At 35.1% G+C, this 19597-nt stretch overlaps 1 protein-coding gene across 1 annotated transcript in view; it reads left to right on the top strand.

Moving 5' to 3' along the window:
* Positions 1 to 18471, top strand: part of MOB1B (MOB kinase activator 1B) — a 72535-nt gene extending 54064 nt beyond the window's left edge. The window contains exons 3-6 of the mRNA XM_044766109.2: positions 2545 to 2638; positions 8221 to 8354; positions 10354 to 10517; positions 12356 to 18471. Coding sequence (XP_044622044.1) covers positions 2545 to 2638; positions 8221 to 8354; positions 10354 to 10517; positions 12356 to 12433 — 470 coding nt within the window. The 3' untranslated portion in view covers positions 12434 to 18471. The remainder of the gene's footprint in view (positions 1 to 2544; positions 2639 to 8220; positions 8355 to 10353; positions 10518 to 12355) is intronic.
* The last annotated feature ends 1126 nt before the right edge of the window (positions 18472 to 19597 follow it).

Below are 19597 nucleotides of genomic sequence, written 5' to 3'. Positions count from 1 at the left end.
ACACAAGAATAAAAAAATCTGAATAGTCTTATAACTATCTTTTTTTAATTTTTTAATTTTTTTATTGAGTTAATGGTAGGTTACAATCTTGTGAAATTTCAGTTGTACATTAATGTTTGTCATTCGTGTTGTAGGTGCACCACTTCACCCTTTGTGCCCACCCCCCATCCCACCTTTCCCCTGGTATCCACTAATCTGTTCTCTTAGTCCACATTTTTAAATTCCTCATATGAGTGGAGTCATACACAGATTATCCTTCTCTAGCTGGCTTATTTCACTTAACATAATTCCCTCAAGGTCCATCCATGTTATTGCAAATGGAATGATTTTGTTCTGTTTTGCAGAACAAACAATGTATATACAATGGTATATATATATATATACCATATATATACATCTTCTTTATCCATTCATCTGTTGATGGGCACTTAGGTTGCTTCCATGTCTTGGCTATTGTAAATAATGCTGCAATGAACGTTGGGGTGCATAGGACTTTTGGAATTGCTGACTTCAAGCTCTTTGGATATATACCTAGTAGTGGAATGGCTGGATCGTATGGTAGTTCTATTTTCAATTTTTTGAGGAATCTCCATACTGTTTTCCATAGTGGCTGCACCAGTTTGCATTCCCACCAGCAGTGTATGAGGGTTCCTTTTTCTCCACAACCTCTCCAACATTTGTTACTATTAGTTTTAGATATTTTTCTCATTCTAATGGGTGTAACGTGATATCTTAGTGTAGTTTTGATTTGCATTTCCCTGATGATTAGCGATGATGAGCATCTTTTCATGTGCCTATTGGCCATCTGTATATCTTTTTGGAGAAATGTCTGTTCGTCTTATAACTATCTTTAAAAATTTTAATCTAATTAAAAATTTACCCACAGTAGAAATTTCCACCAAACATTTAAGGAAGAAATACCAGTCTTTTTTCAAGCTCTTATACAGAATGGAGAAAATACTAGTTTTGTGAGCTCTTCATGGACATTAAAAGAAAGGAAACTAGGTTATCTAACTTATGAACATAAATGTAACAATCTTAATAAAATATTAGCAAATTGAATCTAGCAATACTTAAAAAGTATAGCACATCATTACCAAATTGAGCTTATTCCAGGTTTTTGATATTTATAAGCCAAGGTTGGCTTGACATTTGAAAATCAGTCCTAATTCACCACATTAACCAAAATAAAGGAGGAGGAAACAATCCTATGATCATCTCAATATCTGCAGAAAAAAATTTGATAAAAATTAATTCATAAAAAACTTGTCAAGTAATAGTTGAGAACCTTCTTCTGATAAAGCATATCTATTTGCAAAAAAAGCTACAGCAAACATCATATTTAATAGTGAAATGTTGAAGTTTTTTCTCAGATTAGGAATGAGTTAAGGATACCCACCATCACCACTTTACTGGAGTCTTAGCCAATGTAGTAAGGCAGGAAAAAGAATAAAAGATACAGTGAATGGAAAGGAAGAAAGAACATTGTCATTCATAGCCAATATGAATGAATGTTGAAAAACTGAAAAGCCATGATTGTTATTACTACTGTGGTTATTATTACCAATAGGTGAATATAAAAAGGTTGTTAGCGCTGAGGTCAATATAAAAAATTATGAATAGCGTAAAAAATATCAAAAACCTAGGAATAAATCCAGTGAAAACATGGAAAACCATTCCTTTATGATTAGTGTTTTTTGTTCCCTTCTTAAGAAATATATCCATGCCAAAGGTCATGGATATATTTTTCTATGCCCTTTTAAACTTTATTGTCTTGCTTTTCACATTTAGAGGTATGATCCACTTGGAGTTGCTTTTTGGGCATGATGTAAGTGAAGAGTCAAGAGTTTTATTTTCCATAGAGATAACCAACAGAGTCAGAGCTGTTTATGAGAAGACTGTCTTTGGCCTGTTGTTCTACAGTGTCGGCTTTGTCATAAATCAAGCATTTCTTCTATGCTTACATCTATTTCTGATCTCTATTCCATTCCATTGGTCCACTAAGTCCACAGTGTTGTAGTCGTGCTTTATAATTTTTGATATGCACCATGTTCTTCTTTAAGAATGTGTTGGATATTCGTAGCTCTTTGCATTTTCAAATAAAAGTTAGCTTTTTGATGGCTATGGAATGGCATCCCACTATCATTTGAATTTGCAATTCCATGATTGCCAACATCGTTTCATATGCTTTTGACCTTATGGAAACTTATTTTGTGAAGAGCCAGTTCAAAATTGTCTCACGTTTTTCTACTCTGTTGTCTTTTTCTTAATGATCTAGAGGAGATCTTTGTATATTCTGAATACAAGATTGTTGTTGGTTATATGTGTTGCAAATAATTTCTCCTACTTTGTGCTTGCCTTTTTACTCTCTTAAAGGAGTCACTTAATAAACAGAAGCTCCTAATTTCAGTGTATCCAAATATTGTGATTTCTGTGTATGCTTTTCACCTGTTCTTTGCAGAAGAAAGAACAGATAAATCTAAGATTCTGCTTGAGTAAAATTAAAATTTAATTTTTTACTTCTAAGTGATATTTGCTTTGCAGCTGTGGATTTCTTCAATCAGATCAACATGCTTTACGGAACAATCACAGATTTCTGTACAGAGGAAAGTTGTCCGGTGATGTCAGCTGGCCCAAAGTAAGATATGGTTCATGGTTCTCATTTTTACTTTATTTTATAGTTCTTAAATAAGAAGAAAGTTTCTGACCATATAATTTCTCTACCTAGCCTCTCCTTCAGTGGCTTACCAATGACTAGTATATTAAGTCCAGATTCTTTAGCCTGAGCTTTATGGCCCTCCCTGTATTGTCCTCCATCATGTCTTTCCTCTGTTGGCTTATGGTCTGTCCAAACGACATTATTGCAAATGCCTTGCTTTTGTGAAAACTCCATTACTTATACTCTGAAAACTTACTCATTCTGTTCTTCTCTTGGATATTTTTCTTCTTTTCCCATGTCCTTCTTATCATCATTCTGCTAATATTTCAAAAAATCTTACCCATCTTAAAGGCCCACATGAAATGCCTCCTTCTGCATGAGACCTTCTGATTTCTTCAGACTAGATGGGGTCTTTCTATTTAACTTTTTTATCTGTATGATTATGTTTCTGTGTTACGTTATACTTGTACCTTATACTTAAACATGTTTTATTTAATCTGTTCAATTTGTTCTTCTTTGAAATCCCTTTTGGTGCAAGAACAGTGCCTGCCGCCTAGGTAGCACTCCATAAATGTTGCTTGGATCAATAAATTTTTTTTTTTTAAAGATTTTATTTTTTCCCTTTTTCTCCCCAAAGCCCCCCGGTACATAGTTGTATATTCTTCTTTGCGGGTCCTTCTAGTTGTGGCATGTGGGACGCTGCCTCAGCGTGGTTTGATGAGCAGTGCCATGTCCGCGCCCAGGATTCGAACCAATGAAACACTGGGCCGCCTGCAGCGGAGCATGTGAACTTAACCACTCGGCCACGGGGCCAGCCCCTGGATCGATGAATTTTTGAAATTGGATTTTGTTATTACCATGGCTGATAATAACAATGGCAGCGACCATTTACTTTGTGCTACCTAATGTAAGGCCTTTCACGCATCATGTTTTTTCGTTCATACAGCAACCTTAGGAGGTGAGAAAACTATTGTTATCCTCATTTTATAGGAAAAGAAAGAGTCTGAGAAAGGTTAAGTAACATGTCCAAGTTCCTTTTATTTAGAAACAGGCAGAACTAGGGTTGAAATTCAGGTCTCTCTGATTCTATTGCCTGTACTCTTAAATTGCTACATTGTATTATTTTCTTATAAGAAATGTTAATTGATACTTATAGAGAGAAATAGAGAGAAATTTTATTTTTAGTGTCGACTTTTTATAAAGTATGTTCTCCCCCCCAATGATATACAAGGTGTAAATATCAAAACAAAACAAATTGCCCAAACTTACTCATGCTTAGGAATGTTATCATTGTAAGTAGTGACTTTAGATTGCTGTTCATTTATTGTACTAATGCTTTCATTGCTCAGAATATTTTTGATGACTTTTAAATTGCAATGTAGAGTCAGATCACTAGCTACCCAAAAGATTCAGTTATATTACTTCATTGTCATACTTTATTTTTTGACCAAATTCACATATTGAACGAAGTATTACCTAATTGGAGTTGTCTACCTTGTTCCTCACATTGACTGCAAATGAGCTTAGATATTTATCAGAATCGAGTCCTTTTAAAAAGAATTGACAATTTGCCATCATCAAAGATGTTCAAAATAATATGCTTTGAATATTTCTTAAGGTAATTTTTTGAGAAGAGCTTATTTTCAAATATACTGAAAAGAGCTTATTTTCAAACTATTTCAAATTTCAAAACTTCAGATAATTTTAAGGGTACAGAAAGGTTGCCAGAACAGCACAAAGAACTTCCATATCCTTTTCATCCAGATTCCCCAATTATTAATATTTTACTGCATAAATGCTTTATTACCCACTCTCTCTCTCTCTATGTATACTCATTAATGTTAATTTTTTGTGAACCTTTTGAGCAAGTTGTAGACATTATGCTCCTTTATCCCTACATATTCAAATATGACACACTGTGTATTTTCCAAGAAGAAGGATACACTTTTACATAACCAGCATACAGACCCTTCAAATCACTGCTTCCAGTCCATAGACACCATTCATATTTCATCAGCTGCATCAACAATATCTCAGTTTTTTCTTTTTGGTCCAGGATCCTATCTAGGATTATATATTGCATTTGTTTGACTTACCTCTTCAGGTATCTTCAGTCTGGAATAGTTCTTCAGTCTTTCCTTGTTGTTTTGGCCTTTGTGCAGGAAAGAGTTGACGTAGCTGGCCTGACTGCCATCTCTTGAAAAGTCTGCTTGCAAGGTTGGCCCTTGGATGGCATCTGGGAATTTGGATTTTAGAAGGGTTCCCACTACCCTACCTGTTAAGAGTGGCTTACTGTGCCTAAACTGTTTCTACAAATGATACTGCTTATGCTTTCCTTCTGGGAGTCTGGAATTTTAGTATGTGCATGCAGAAGTTGCCTACTTGACCATCTCGCAGTAAAAAACCTGGACACTGAGTCTCTGATGAGCTTCCCTGAGAGACAGTGTTTAAGCCGTGTTATCACAACTCAGTCTTGGGGGGATTAAGCATATCTGATGTGATGCCACTGGGAGAGGACTCTTGGAAGCGTGTGCCTGGTTTCCTCTAGACTTGGCCCCATTTGCCAATTTTGGTTTGTGTTCTTTCACTGTAATAAATCATAGCTGTGAGTACAACTATATGCTCAGTTCTGTAAGTCCTCTTAGCAAATCATCAAACCTGGGGGTCATCTTAGGGGGCCTGACACATTCTGTCTGATGTTTCCTTATGACCACATTCAGGCCATGCATTCTGGGCAGGAATGATACTTTTTTCTTAGTGGATCATATCAGGAGACATGCACTGATGACCATCCATCACTAGTGATTTTCATCCTGATTGCCTTATCCTGTTACTGTTTACAAGATTTCTTTACCTCAAATTTGTCATTTTTCCTGTTTGTACTTCATTAGTATTTTATTGGGAGATTTTCTGATAATACACCAATATCTTGTTCCTGTGAACCAGGGAGAATTACTACCACTTAGAATACTGCTCTGATCACTTTCCCCACAGAAATCTTATCTAAATACCTGGTATAGGAAGAATGTACCTAATTCTTCAAAAGTAAGAGACACAGGATCTCTGTAAAGATACTACAAAAATGGAAAATGATCTTCTTTTCCCTCCTTTTCTTCCTTCCTTCTACCCTTCCTTCCATCCTCTCAACTTCCTTTTTGTCTTTGCTCCCTTCTCCTTCCTTCCCTTCCCTCTGTCCACCTTTCCTTTCACCGACCCTCCCTTTCTTCCTCTTTTTGGAGAATCTTAACTTTTGCCATCATTAGTGCTGAGAAGATGCAGTTGTCATCATGATTTGCCATCTTTACCAGCAGATGCTCAGGACTGTACCGAGGAGAGGCATTTTTTAATAGCTTAGCACTGGCCCCTTGCAAAGTGGTATTGAGTGATGGTTCATAGGATTTTGTTCTTATTCACTGTTCCTTATTATTATTAACCAAGAAATGGTGAGTATTTTGGAGTTTGCAATTTTTAAGTTCATATTATGATGACAGAAGTAAATTTTAAAGAGAATGGTCTGCCAAAGGTGAAATAAAAAAATGAATGGGGCAAAATAGAGTTACAAGGTAAAGTGATCTTAAGTATAAACATGACGAAAGAATCAGAATCATAGTTATAAATTCTAGAAGTATAAGCAATATATAGATTTTTTGATTTTTCAAAAAGCCTTAGGTTATGGAAAGTTGGTATTTTTTTAAAAGCTTCAGGATATTGAAAATGATTTATGGTTTACTGTGTCTGCTTTTGATTTTTGCATTTAAAAATGATATGGAACACTGAGAATCATTAAGAAAATGAAAAACATGATTGTGAGGGAAATGCAAAAATGTTAAGGTTTCTTAACATAATGGAGAAAACATGGATGAGTCTCTGTCTTGAAGTAAAGAGTGATGATGGTTAAAAGTCCTACCATTCATGGTCTCTTCCTCCTAAGGATCAAATAATAATAGGCTTAAGTCGCACTCAGGACTTTAGTTTTATATTAGGAAGAATCTCTTGACTGTGAAAGTGATTAAACAGTGGAATAGAATGCTGAGAAGTGTTGGAGAATCTTCTCTTGGAGACCTTCCAAGTAGGCTTCCAAGTAGTTGACAGCCACTCCTCTTGCCTGGGGTTGGCAGTAAGGTATGCTGGCAGAATGTCTATTCAGGTGTATACTGTTTAGGTTTTTTTTTATTGTTCAGGTGTAAGTAGCTCTGATTAAATAGCGTCCTTATTTATCCTCTCTCAAGATAATTTCATCGTTTAAAATAATCTGTAGGGTTTTTCCATTATATTTTCTCTCATCTCCTTTGCTAGGCTCACCGACCTATCATTCTGTCAGTCCAAACTCTGGAACAAGGTTGGAAAAACACATCTGATTCAAAGAGAGAAGCTAAATGGCAGAAGTAACCTTTTAGGGGGGCTGGCCCCGTGGCCGAGTGGTTAAGTTCACATGCTCCACTGTGGCGGCCCAGGGTCTTGCTGGTTCGGATCCTGGGCGTGGACATGGCACCACTTGTCAGGCCATATTGAGGTGGCATCCCACATGCCACAACTAGAAGGACCTGCAACTAAGATACACAACTATGTACTAGGTGGGATTTGGGGAGATAAAGTAGGAAAAAAAAAAGATTGGCAACAGTTGTTAGCTCAGGTGCCAATCTTTAAAAAAAAAAAAGACGTAAACTTTTAGAAACCAAAAAACTAAGTGCTAGTTTAGTTTAGAGATCTTTATACTTTGAAGTTTCAGCTGTATGCTTATTCTTTATCCTAAAATTCAGGTTGTGGTTGTGTGTGAGTGTGTATGTGTGTGTAAGTAACTCCATTAGTATAGTTGTACTGTTTTGCTTACTTATTTACAAGTCTGTCTTCTCTACTAGTCTGTTCTCTTTGAGAACAGGGAAAATATCTTTCATTTTGGTGATCCTTGTTCAAGAACAATATTCCTTGACACAGTATTTCTCACATGTTAGGTACACATAAAATGTTTATTATGCCAAAGGATAATGTTCTATTAATACCCAAATCCTATGGGCATCTTTATTTGGATTGTCAATTTTCTTTAAAGGCATGTTTAGCTCCTCAACCAAATGTACTCAAATATTAAATCATTCTCTTCTTCATTCGTCTTACTTTGGAGCTCCCTTTGTCATTCTCGATCTTTAAACCAAAATTTAAAGCCCTAAGTTAAAAAGAATTGTATTGCCTAAGGAGAAATGTTTTTCAAGGAAGAAAAACAACTGTAAAGATTAAAGATGGTCATCATAGAAGTGGCAAATAAGCGAGATTTTCTACAATGGTAATGTATTATTCTAAAATGTAAATGCTATATGTGAAGGAAAGCTCAAAAATTTTATGGGATCTGCTTAGTTTGGATTGTGATAAATACAAAATTGTCCAGTAGCAATATAAAAACGCTGAATTGAAATGCCAAATGTGAAGAGTCTTTATTTGGAGGAGCACATTGTTTAAAATATGTCCTGTATACATTCATAACAGACATACATATATAATATAAAAATATACACACTATGTATGTAGATATACTGACATTCTGTGTGCTTTTTATCTTTCCAATGCAGATATGAGTATCATTGGGCAGATGGAACAAACATAAAGAAGCCTATTAAGTGCTCTGCACCAAAGTATATTGATTACCTGATGACTTGGGTTCAGGATCAGTTGGATGATGAGACGTTATTTCCGTCAAAAATTGGTATAATTGTTTTGTATACTTGGGATCTATCATGATTTATCTAATTTTATCTGTTTCTAGAGCTTATTGACTCTATTCCGGGAACCATATTGGATTTACTATACCTATCAAAATATTTCTAGTCTTACATGTTTAAAAGTGTCCTTTTTCATACCAAGTTTATCATAAACATTAAGGTAAACCTCGCTATAATTTTAAACAATGAGAAGATCAAAATCTGGCCTGTTATGGAAAAACAAAGATTGTATATTGGGTAGGCAGCCAATATCATCTGCCAGTAGTCATCCATTTCTTGTTTAGGGAAGGAGTTTATATGAGTTATATCCAGTTTTACATTCTGTTTGTGGCAAAGAGGGAGTTTGAAGTGATGACCCACAGTGCGAATCTTACAGACTGAAATCAGCCTAGGTGAGGAGAAAAGAAGAAGGTTTGAGGAGTTGGCCTGTTATCAGCTTTTTATATTTGCTCTTAAGGGCTGACCTTTCATGTGGAAATTGTTCACATCTAGACAGTTCATTATGATTTTACCTTCTCGAACTTAACAGCTGTGTTTTCTGAAAAAATTAAGAATTGTCTCTTCTAACAATAAACAACTTTTGGACTGTATTTTATGCTTTTAGTTTTTGGAAGAAGGGTGTAGTTGGGGGAGACAGCAATGTAAATAGTTGCTGTTATTATGGATTGTTTTAAGCACATTTATTTGATGCTTTAATTACTTTGGAGCCTTTATAATAAGAGGTTTGTTTTTCAAAACTGTATTACATGGATAAGTGCCCTCACCTTATCTTTTATCTCCCATAATATATTTTTTAACTTTTTATTTTGGCCCAATTTCAGACTTTTAGAAAATTTGCTAAAATCGTGCCAAGAATCCCTGAGTATCCTTCTTCTAGATTCTTTAGTTGCCAACATTTTTTCCCCATTTGCTTTCTCTCTCTCCTCCCCACGTCCCTTTCTTTTTCCTGGACTGTTTGAGAGTAAGTTGCAGATACGATGCAACTTTATTCATATGTTCTTCAATGTGTATTTCCGTAGAAAATCACAGTATAACCATCAATATCAGGAAATTAACCCCGATATAATACTATTGTATAATTTACAGATTTTATTCAGATTTTTCACATTTTCCCAGTAATATCCTTTATAGCAAAAGAAAATCTTTGACATTTGTTTTCATTCAGTTGTCATGTCTCTTTAGCCTCCTTTAATGTGGAATATGTATACTTAAGTCTTTTCTGGGTTTTCATGACACTGCTATTTTTGCAGTGTGTAGGCATACTATTTTATGTAGTGTGGTTTGTCTTATGTTTTCTTGTGACCTATAAGATTTTTAAATGAGCAGTGGGCAATGTGATGACATTGAACCCAGTAATACCAGTATTTGGCTTGTGTTTTGCCAATCTGGATCATTTAGCTGGGGTAACAGAGGATATTGAATTTTATATTTTTCTAGTTTTGTATTTGCTTTATGCTGTAACAGTGTTTAAATTCATAAAAGAATGAGCCTAGTTGAGCAGGACCACCGATAATTTCAGGATAAATGTAGACCTGAAGTAGTAATGAAATAATTTCCGTAGAAAGAAATATAAAAACATATTGCACGCATTTTAAACAAAACTGGACATGGTTACTATGTTATTTGTGTTCAGCAAATATTTGTATTGAGACTTGATATTAAGAAATCTGAAGATCTGAGTGTGAGTTTTAGCTCTATTACCATCTTAGGCATTTCTTTCTTTCATTTTAGTAAAGTGGTGCTATATTAGAGGCGTAAAGGGCTATTCTAAAGACTAATTCTTATTCCATAGATGCTTTGAAGTTTATTTTCGTTCATGATATGTTGAGAACTTCTGAAAACTACAGTGGGTATATTAAGTAGTAATTCATAAATATTTCTTTTCAGTCTTGTCTTGGTAATTTATGTTGTCATTTGCTGACAAACTCATATTGCTTTGTCCTCGTCTCTTGTTAATAGAGGGACTGTTTATCTATTTACTAGGTGTCCCATTCCCGAAGAATTTCATGTCGGTGGCAAAAACTATACTCAAACGCCTCTTTAGGGTTTATGCTCATATTTACCATCAGCATTTCGATCCTGTGATCCAGCTTCAGGAGGAAGCTCATCTCAATACGTCTTTCAAGCACTTTATTTTTTTTGTCCAGGTAAGATGGATTAGGAGGCTTTTTTTGCTCAGTAAAAGAAAGAGTTCTCAGCTGAATACTGCATTCATACCATAAGGATAAAATTTGCCATATCTCTCTGGTCTTTATCCTTTTCTATACTTGCCATGATGATAATGACAGGCCTTTTGTTATTGAATTTCATTCATCTCCAAGGTGGTGGGTGTGCAAATCTAAAATGGATCTGAGAGGATTTGCCTTGGATTTGCTTCATTTAACAGGCCATAATGGAGGGACTGAATAGGGAACCTGGCTGGTTTGGCAGACCTACAGATGAACTTGGTCTCTTGAGCATTTTAGCACTCTTCCTACTCCTGTTAATCTTCAATTCCTGTCTACCCTGGATTCTTTTTGGCATACTCTGGCGTGGAAATGGGTTTTGAATATCACACCTTTTTTCCCCCCTCTTTTAAACCATATTCTGAATGATTTTTAAGTTAGGTACTATCCATTATGTTCAAAAGGGAAAAATGTCCCAAAGAATGTTGCTATTCCAGAGGTCCGTTAGACTTTGATCTGACTCCTTAGTTGACCTCCTCTTCCTTCTCTCTTGAGTTCTCAGAGAACTGGCCTTAGAGGTGTAGACTAAGAGGGGCGAGGCTATTCCCACCCTGCTATAACAATTACAGAACTATCAGGCAGGAGTGACAAAGAGGTGGAAGTGGATAAGCTGACCACCTTTTTTTTTGGTGGAAGTTGAGAGGGGAGATAGTAGGCAGAAGTCCAAGGCTTCAATCTTTGTTCCTTTTGTATTTCTGTGGGCGTGTACTTATAAACGCCTTCTCCACACCCCATCTCCACTAAAGACAAATGTATCTATGTTCCCTCTATACACAGTCTTCATACTGAAGGCACACATTTTGTGTCTTAATTTCACCTATATAAACACATTTTAGGAGATCTTAACTTGCCACAACTGTCACTCTGAGCAGTTACTTTACTGTGGTATCTCATCTACAGACACCTGTACAAACAAAGAAAACATTATCCTAAAGTGTGCATCTGTGCTTTGGTTCAGGCAGAACACGATTACTGAAGTTCAGTTTTAGTGGTTTAGGACAGGATGTTCTCTCACCAGAAGGGTTAATTTTACCCTACTGTATGATCTTAAAGTACACTGTGTCTCCCAACTCCTAGCAGATAGTTGGGGATCGATAAATGGCATTCACCACATCTGAGCCTGTTTACACCTCAGGACAGTGACTTTCTTAAAGGTAGGTCCATTAGTATACATTATCACCCTGTGACTGAGTTAAGAGGGGCCTGCGCCCTGGGCCTCACAATTTAGAGAATCCTGCTCTGGCCTTTCTCCAGCTGTATTCCCTCAGAGGGTGAGGAATCCACAGGGCCAAGCACATGCCTATGCAGATCCCTAAACTAACTCTTTTACTCTTCATATAATGCTGAAATTTGCCTGAGGTGCATCTTTTTGGTCCTTACTTGGTTGACTGTATCTAAATGGTGCCCGAGTTATTCGTTTTAATAGGAAACAGCAATTCCCATTTATTGAGTGTTTACTTTGTGCCAGGGGTTACTCGAAATGGTTAACATACGGTACACATTTAGTCCCCACAATAATTTTATGAGGTAGGGGGATTTATGCTAATATTATGACAGATGTAAAATGTAACAATATGAGAAATAGTTAAGTGATTTCCTAAGACACAGAGCTAGGGAATAGAATAAACGTTTTGAAAAAAAATTTCACTTTTATTTACTTTAAAGCTAATTTCCAACAAATGTTAATGAAAATCTGCTTTGGAATTAGATGTAAATAATACGTTTCTATAATTTCTTCTACCTTTCTTTATCATGCTTAGGAATTCAACCTTATTGATAGAAGAGAACTTGCACCACTCCAAGAACTGATTGAAAAACTCACCTCAAAGGACAGATAAAAGGATGCAGAGCTGTGTGAATTGTTCCTCAAATGAAACTGAGGAGTGTATTTGGATTTCGTTGTATTTTATTTTATCTCGGTTGTTTTTGTCTTAGGTTTGGGGGGCTTGTTTGGGTTCCTTTTTCTTTATTCTGAATAAATGAAACCATATTCATATTCTATTGCTAGAGGAAGCCAAGAACCACTCTCTATACATTTGATGGGGTAAATTTTGTTTTAGTGGCATAAAGTTTTTTTTTTGTTTTTTTTTAACCTGGTTTTGGTTACTTGTGACATTTTTGATGATACTGTGTGTTGAAAGAAAATGCTTATTGATTGGACTGCTGATGGATGGGGGTTGTGTGTTGTGTAAATTGTGGCCGATTTTTGAAGTCCCCAAAAGACTTATGTTTTTAAGTGCCTTGGCAGGCTCACTTCTGAGGTGCAAAGCACAGACATGGAACTGAACAGGACTTGAAACAATATTAGGATCACTATCCAGGGCACTTACTGATGCATGTTTTAAAATACCTATGATAAAAGCCATAGTTTACTTAAATTGGTGATTTCCAGCTTTTACTACATTGAAACACACAATTTGTAAAGGTGTGCATGTAGAACATACAAAATTAGTATTTCTTAATTATTTTTGATATTGATGGTAATTCTGTTCAAATACCTAAAGTTCTACAAGCAGGTCTTTGTCCATCTCTTGATATCTGTGATATTGAAACTTCAGGATGTTGAAATGTAAATACCTATTGGATTTCGGCTTCTTTCTACATGTTAACTGCACTGTGGGTATAAAAATTCAGGTTATATGTAGGTTTGCCATCTTCAGAGGTGATGCTGAACTGTGAGATTTCTTAGCAATTGCCAAATGAGCCATAAGTCTGCAGCATCCCCTTCCACTTTGAAGAGGAGGGGATAGGAGTGTGTGTTTGTTTGTGGAGGTTAATTTGTATGGGGAGTTAGGGATGGGATTAAGTACGGGGAGTCAAGAAAGTCCTGTCTTAAAACCCTTGAATAGAATGGCATGGAGATTTTAATCAGTTTCTTGTAAACAAAGTCTTAGAGACTTCCTTTTAGGAATCCACTTCCATGAGAAGTTAAAGATAAATTATTAATTTTAGGTATAGACATTAAACATGGAATTTAAGGACTGTTTGAGGAAATTAATCACTTTCCAGCATTTCCATTCAATGAATGGAGCTGGTGTTTGCCTGTCATTTTAAAATGATACAGTACCTTCTTTGCTTATTATTGTCTCAATTTGAAACATTCTGCCTTCTGATTTTTCCACTATGAAAGGAATATTTTTTTCTTTTAAAGATTTTATTTTTTTCCTTTTTCTCCCCAAAGCCCCCCAGTACATAGTTGTATATTCTTCGTTGTGGGTCCTTCTAGTTGTGGCATGTGGGACGCTGCCTCAGCGTGGTCTGATAAGCAGTGCCATGTCCGCGCCCAGGATTCGAACCGACGAAACACTGGGCTGCCTGCAGCAGAGCACGCGAACTTAACCACTCGGCCACGGGGCCAGCCCCTGAAAGGAATTTTTTTTTGCAGTGATATTAAACAATGAAAGTGCTAATTCAGTAATTAACTTTTACATTTTATTTGCCATGACTTTCTAGTGAATTATCCCCATAAGTGAGAAGTTTGGAAACTTAGTTTTTAAAATAAATATTACCTTTTCACTTTAGTTTTATTCTTGAGAAATATCCTTTTCAGACTTCCAGTTTTAATTGTCATTTCTGATAAGTATGTTTCCTTCAGTTAGAAATATATACTCTTCCTTCAGTTAGAAGTATATACCTTTGTTCTTGTAGAATAGAAATCTTGCTCTGAAATTGTATAGACTAAAAACAGTAGAAAAGAATCTAAAATGAAATCAGTTTGTTTTTGCCATTAACAAGTAAAGCAGTAATATAATTTATTGCCATTATAATTATGATCACTAGGAGCTCCCTTTTTCTCCACTTCATTTCTAATAGTCATTCCACAAGTACCAACAGTGGCCGTAACAGGAGAGCCTGGCAGAGGCAAATATATTGGAGATTCATTGGTAATGCTTATTTCTAAACTGCAGTGAGAACTAGCTGATTTCCTTAGAATAAATCTTTTAGTATCCAAATAGGTAACATCAGCAACTATAGGTTGATTCGCAAATAAAATTTTCTATCAAGTGATTTGGGGTCCTATTTAGCAAAATGAACCACGTGATTACTCAGTAGTCTTCCATACTGCATTTGACTTCATATCAACCTAGTAACAAAGGGGTTTCAATAGCCAAGTGTAGAGAGAATAGTGAAAAATTGTTCTTGCTCTTTTAAGCCTTATACAGTAGTACACTGTAAAAAATAGGAAAATGTTTCTATAAATTATTGTTTAGTAGTAGGACCTACTTTCCCACTGTATGTAGATAGGAGTTTGTTGTCACTGTGCCAGAATCTCAGGTGCCTGCTTCTGAGTATTCCTTTAAACAGAGGTATTGGGAAGTAAGGAGATATGTGTGTGTATATATATGGTAACAAAGTGGAGAAGTTCTCCCAGGGAGAGGCCTGGCGTTGTACATGATGTTACATGGCTACAAGTAAGGAGAGACTCACCAAAGCAAGTGAGAAATAACTGATTTGAGAAAAAGTGGCTTTGATTTGTTTGGTTCCCATGAGCATTAGTAAGATGCCCTTTATAAAATAAGGATCAAATCTTGGTTTTGCAGCAGAGTTTGCTTATAAACGTCTATTGGAATCTTTCCAATTCTTTCAATTTGTAAATGATCAAGATAATGATTTCCCTCCTGCTCTTTTACACAGAGATATAAAGCAGAAGGTGGTTTTCTCATCTGCTGATAAAAGCATAAAATATAAAGTAGTAGGTTAACATAGTATTATTGGCACAATGCTTTGGTTAAATGTTGATATGAAGCAAGTTTTAGGAATTATTTTAAATGATGGAGTAATGGTGGTACAGAGAAATTAATAACAAAGAGTGAAAATCTTGTAGTTAGCGGTAGATGGTGCTACTGGCTTGCATTTGCTGGCTTATGATTCTGTTTCCCATAAAAACCGTGGCGTTAGACTGCACTGAAACAGTGAGCATGCATTAGTTAGTGGGAGAGGCTTTGGAGGTGCGTTTACCTCCAATTGAAAGATTTTAGGTTGTGCTCTTTCTCTACCTTTGTTTGTCATTTGTAACATTCTGAATAGTAAAGCGTAAAATGCAGTAGGGAGGAGAAGACATGGTCAGTGTATAATATATCTCAGACTGAGTTACTGCCTGGCTTATCAGGAAAGATAAAGCACTACAATCTCTTATTTTCAGGAAATACAGATGATGTGGATATTTATATTTTACATATAATCACTAGACTCCATTTATGTATTAGCATTTTCCTTGCTTATGGGAAAATAGCATAATGACAGATTTCCTTTATACCTTTGTCTGCACCCTCTCTGAGAGAGGTTTTGATAACCACTGAAATGGTAAAATATGTGAGATACAATTATTAAGTTGTAGGACTTTCTTTTAAAATAAATGTCATACCTTAAATATCCAAATGAGAGTTGATCTTTAGAGTGGTTCCTTTGGAAGCACTCCTTATTCCAGCTGTGCTGCAAAGGTGTAATGTTTTGGAGATGCTTTGAGAGATGCCTTGAGAATTGGATTATGATTATGCAAGAAAATCTATTTTAGTTGCACCAAAAACGTGCTTGACAGCTTAATATGACCTATCTCATTCACAAAACCAACTCTACTTTGCTGCTTTCTTAGAACTAAACCATTAGGGAAGTTCAAAAGAACTTCCTGCCACAGGCTCTGAATTTGCAGAGGAGAATGTTTTGAGCATCGGTAGCATCATTTAAAAAAGGAATGGTTTCCCAAGGTCACTGCTTTGAAGAGGACAGTATCATTTGGATGAATAGGTTATATTTTACTTTTTTAAATTTAGTTTAATTACCTTACAGTTAAATATGATAATAGAAAAAATCAATGTCTTTCTCTTGTTTTCTATTTTTTGTTCCTTTCCCTGATAATTTTTGAATTCTATCTTGCCTGCTGTAGGATAGTTTTGATTGAAGGGATAGAAAGAAAAAATAGATCCAATATTTAAGATAGAAGTAGCTTAAGGGAACAATAGCTTTTACCTCCATCCTTTTTTTAAAACATATTTTTGCTCAAATGAACAATTTGAATTTAAAGACTGGAGATCATTGTACAAAGAAATTGGAATAAATTTTATATATAAATTATGCTGAGTTTTAAGCCTACGTATCACAGATCAAGTATTTAAAAATTGTATAATCATTTTATATATTGTTTGTAACTTTAAAATTTTGAACATCTTTTTAAAAGATATGGGACCAGAAATGTATTTGTAATTTGAAAATGTGACCGCATATACTGAGAGGAAAACTTAACTTATTTTGAAACTTATCTGGGTTTTGAAAGAATATACCAATTCTTAGAAACACTATTCTAGATCTTTACTTTAGGGACCACTCCTAAAATAATTTAAATATCTGAGTTTTGTCATAATGTTAAGATTCACCATTGGAATTACTGTTGTTCAGCTATCAGTTTAGTGGTGTATGAGATAAACGTTTAGAGGTAAAGCTATCTCAAGATTTAGTGAAAAAGTTTAATTTTAAGATATAATAACAATTCTGACTAAAGACAGTTTGAATTTTTAAGGCTTTCCTAATGAGCTAATCATAGAGAAGAATTCATTTCGAAGGTATTAAACTGTGCTCCATGTTTGCCACTTGTAGTTGAACTGATACTTAAATTTTGACGAGAGAGAGAAAAATACGGATTAAAATATGGAGTACTTTCAGTTTTGCAAGTATGCTGTTTCTTTTTCTGCATATTATACAATAGAAAATCTTGGATTACAGTTCTCAAAGATAGGTAGTGAAATCATTGGCCTTTTCTAACTATATGTTTACCTGTCATCTCCTCCTTGGTGGTAAATTACTTCCTTACTGCTATTGATTTCCTATATCCCCACCCCCAACCCCCAATATACACTTGGAAAACAAAGCTGATTTTGCAGTTCCTTATTGTTAGTGATTCTGGAGTACTTGCTGTTAATACATAGGTTTCAGCTGAAATGTTGAAAGATGCAATTTACATAAGCATTTTTGGTTTATTTTGGTTGATAGCTTTCTTTAAATTATGTCACTGAAGCTGAGATTATTAGTGATATAAATTTAAATTTTTGTTAATATTTAATTTCTCTTATATATTATTAAATTCTTATATGTGAATGTTTCTTACAGTTTGCACGTTTTCATTTTTTTTTGTTTCTGAAATACTTAATTATGCAGGTTGTAAATTAGTGCATTTTCATTTTAAGAACACTTTTTCTCCTTAAATTGTTCTGCATAGATAACTATTTTTAGGGGAAATAGTTTTTTACAGCCACTAAATTGTATTTGTTATTTTTGTACATGCATAACTCGTGTGGTAAGGGCACTAATCTTGTGGGGAACACATAACTTTTGTTCTGTTTGAACTTTTCCTATACATTGTTACTTAAAATTATCTAGGAACGGCATCATAAAATCTAGGTTGGGAGAGAATACAATAAATATGAGAACACTTAAAGTTTGAATAGAAATCATTTCTGAGGACAAAAGCAAAAGAATACTGCCAGTGCCATATATTGGAAGCATAGGGGCAGCGTTCACACTGGGTAAGTTTTGCAGAGCACGCATAGACAGGGATCCTGTTCTCACGGAGATAGGCAGTTTCTCTCTATCGTAGAGTAGTTAGAAGGGTAAAATGGTCTAAAACATGAAATGCAATGTGGGCGCTATGTTGTAAACTGTGCCAAGATTACTCAAGTTATAGTTATTATTGATCAAAGTTTAACTGCTTTTTATTTTAAACTGAATGTCAGAAAATCTGTAATATGTTTTAACTGAGAGATGTAAATAATGTATACAGACTTGTATGTGATGGGATGGGAAATATTTAAATTCTAGGGTTTTTTTAAAGCAAGAAACTGAATGTTTATTAAAAAATTAATAAATAGTTATGTTTGGCCATGAATCCTGATTTTGCGTTACTGTTTATTTTTACTATAAGTATTTCCACATTGAACACATTCCTAAAGACATTGAATGTATATGAAATATGTTGAACATTTAAACTTTGTTAGGCATTATTTTTTATAGTGTTCACAGTAACCCTTGGAAGTTAGTATCTCAGTGTCTTACATACTAGAAAACTAAAGCTCAGAAATTGTATAAGTCACTGATTAGGATTAGGGTTTAAAAACCCAAATGTGTGGGGCTGGCCCTGTGGCCAAGTGGTTAAGTTCGCGAGCTCCGCTGCAAGCAGCCCAGTGTTTCGTTGTTTCGAATCCTGGGCGCAGACAGGGCACTGCTCATCAGACCACGCTGAGGCAGCGTCCCACATACCACAACTAGAAGGACCCACAATGAAGAATATACAACTATGTACCGGGGGGCTTTAGGGAGAAAAAGGAAAAAAATAAAATCTTTAAAAAAAAAAAAAAAACCCAAATGTGCTTGGCCTTGAAGCCAATGCTTTTGATTGTTTTCTTTAAATATACTATTACCATGAGAGCAATTAGCAAAATAATTATTTGTTGTCCTTTCCATCAAGCTAAGATTTTATCTAACATTTTGTCTTCATTATAGACCATTAAAGAATATTATTAAACAGTATTCAGGAATCTTCATTGTCACCCTGATACCCAAGTTCCTAAAGGAAATGTGTATTTTAGCGCATTCTCAAAGTATCATTATTTAGATGTATTTATGTTTAGAGGCATTTGTATGTGGACCATCAGGTTGAAAATATTTTCATGATAGTAGCCACAGTTGCCCAGTGTCACTAATTGGTATTTGAGGAAAAGACAAGGAGTAGAAATGCTGGTCCATGCTGACGTGGATTGTGTCTGCACGCTTTAATAAAAACACCTTGTTATTCTGCACATAACAGTATGTACAAAGCATCTATCCTGTATAAAGAAATACATACCATATAAAAATTAACTGTATTTTGATAAATTAGGTTCTTTGCCTCTATTGTACTAAATTTAAATAGTTAATTCTTCATTATATATTGTCTGGAATGGTGCATTTTGATAACACAAAGCTTCTAAACATTCCTTTAAGGCTTAAACAACCATGTTTAATAGACGTTTTAT

This window comes from Equus asinus, chromosome 3, assembly GCF_041296235.1.
Source record: "Equus asinus isolate D_3611 breed Donkey chromosome 3, EquAss-T2T_v2, whole genome shotgun sequence".
NCBI classification, from domain to species: Eukaryota; Metazoa; Chordata; class Mammalia; order Perissodactyla; family Equidae; genus Equus; species Equus asinus.
Note: the sequence above shows the minus strand (reverse complement) of the source record. Positions and strands in the feature narration are given on the sequence as shown.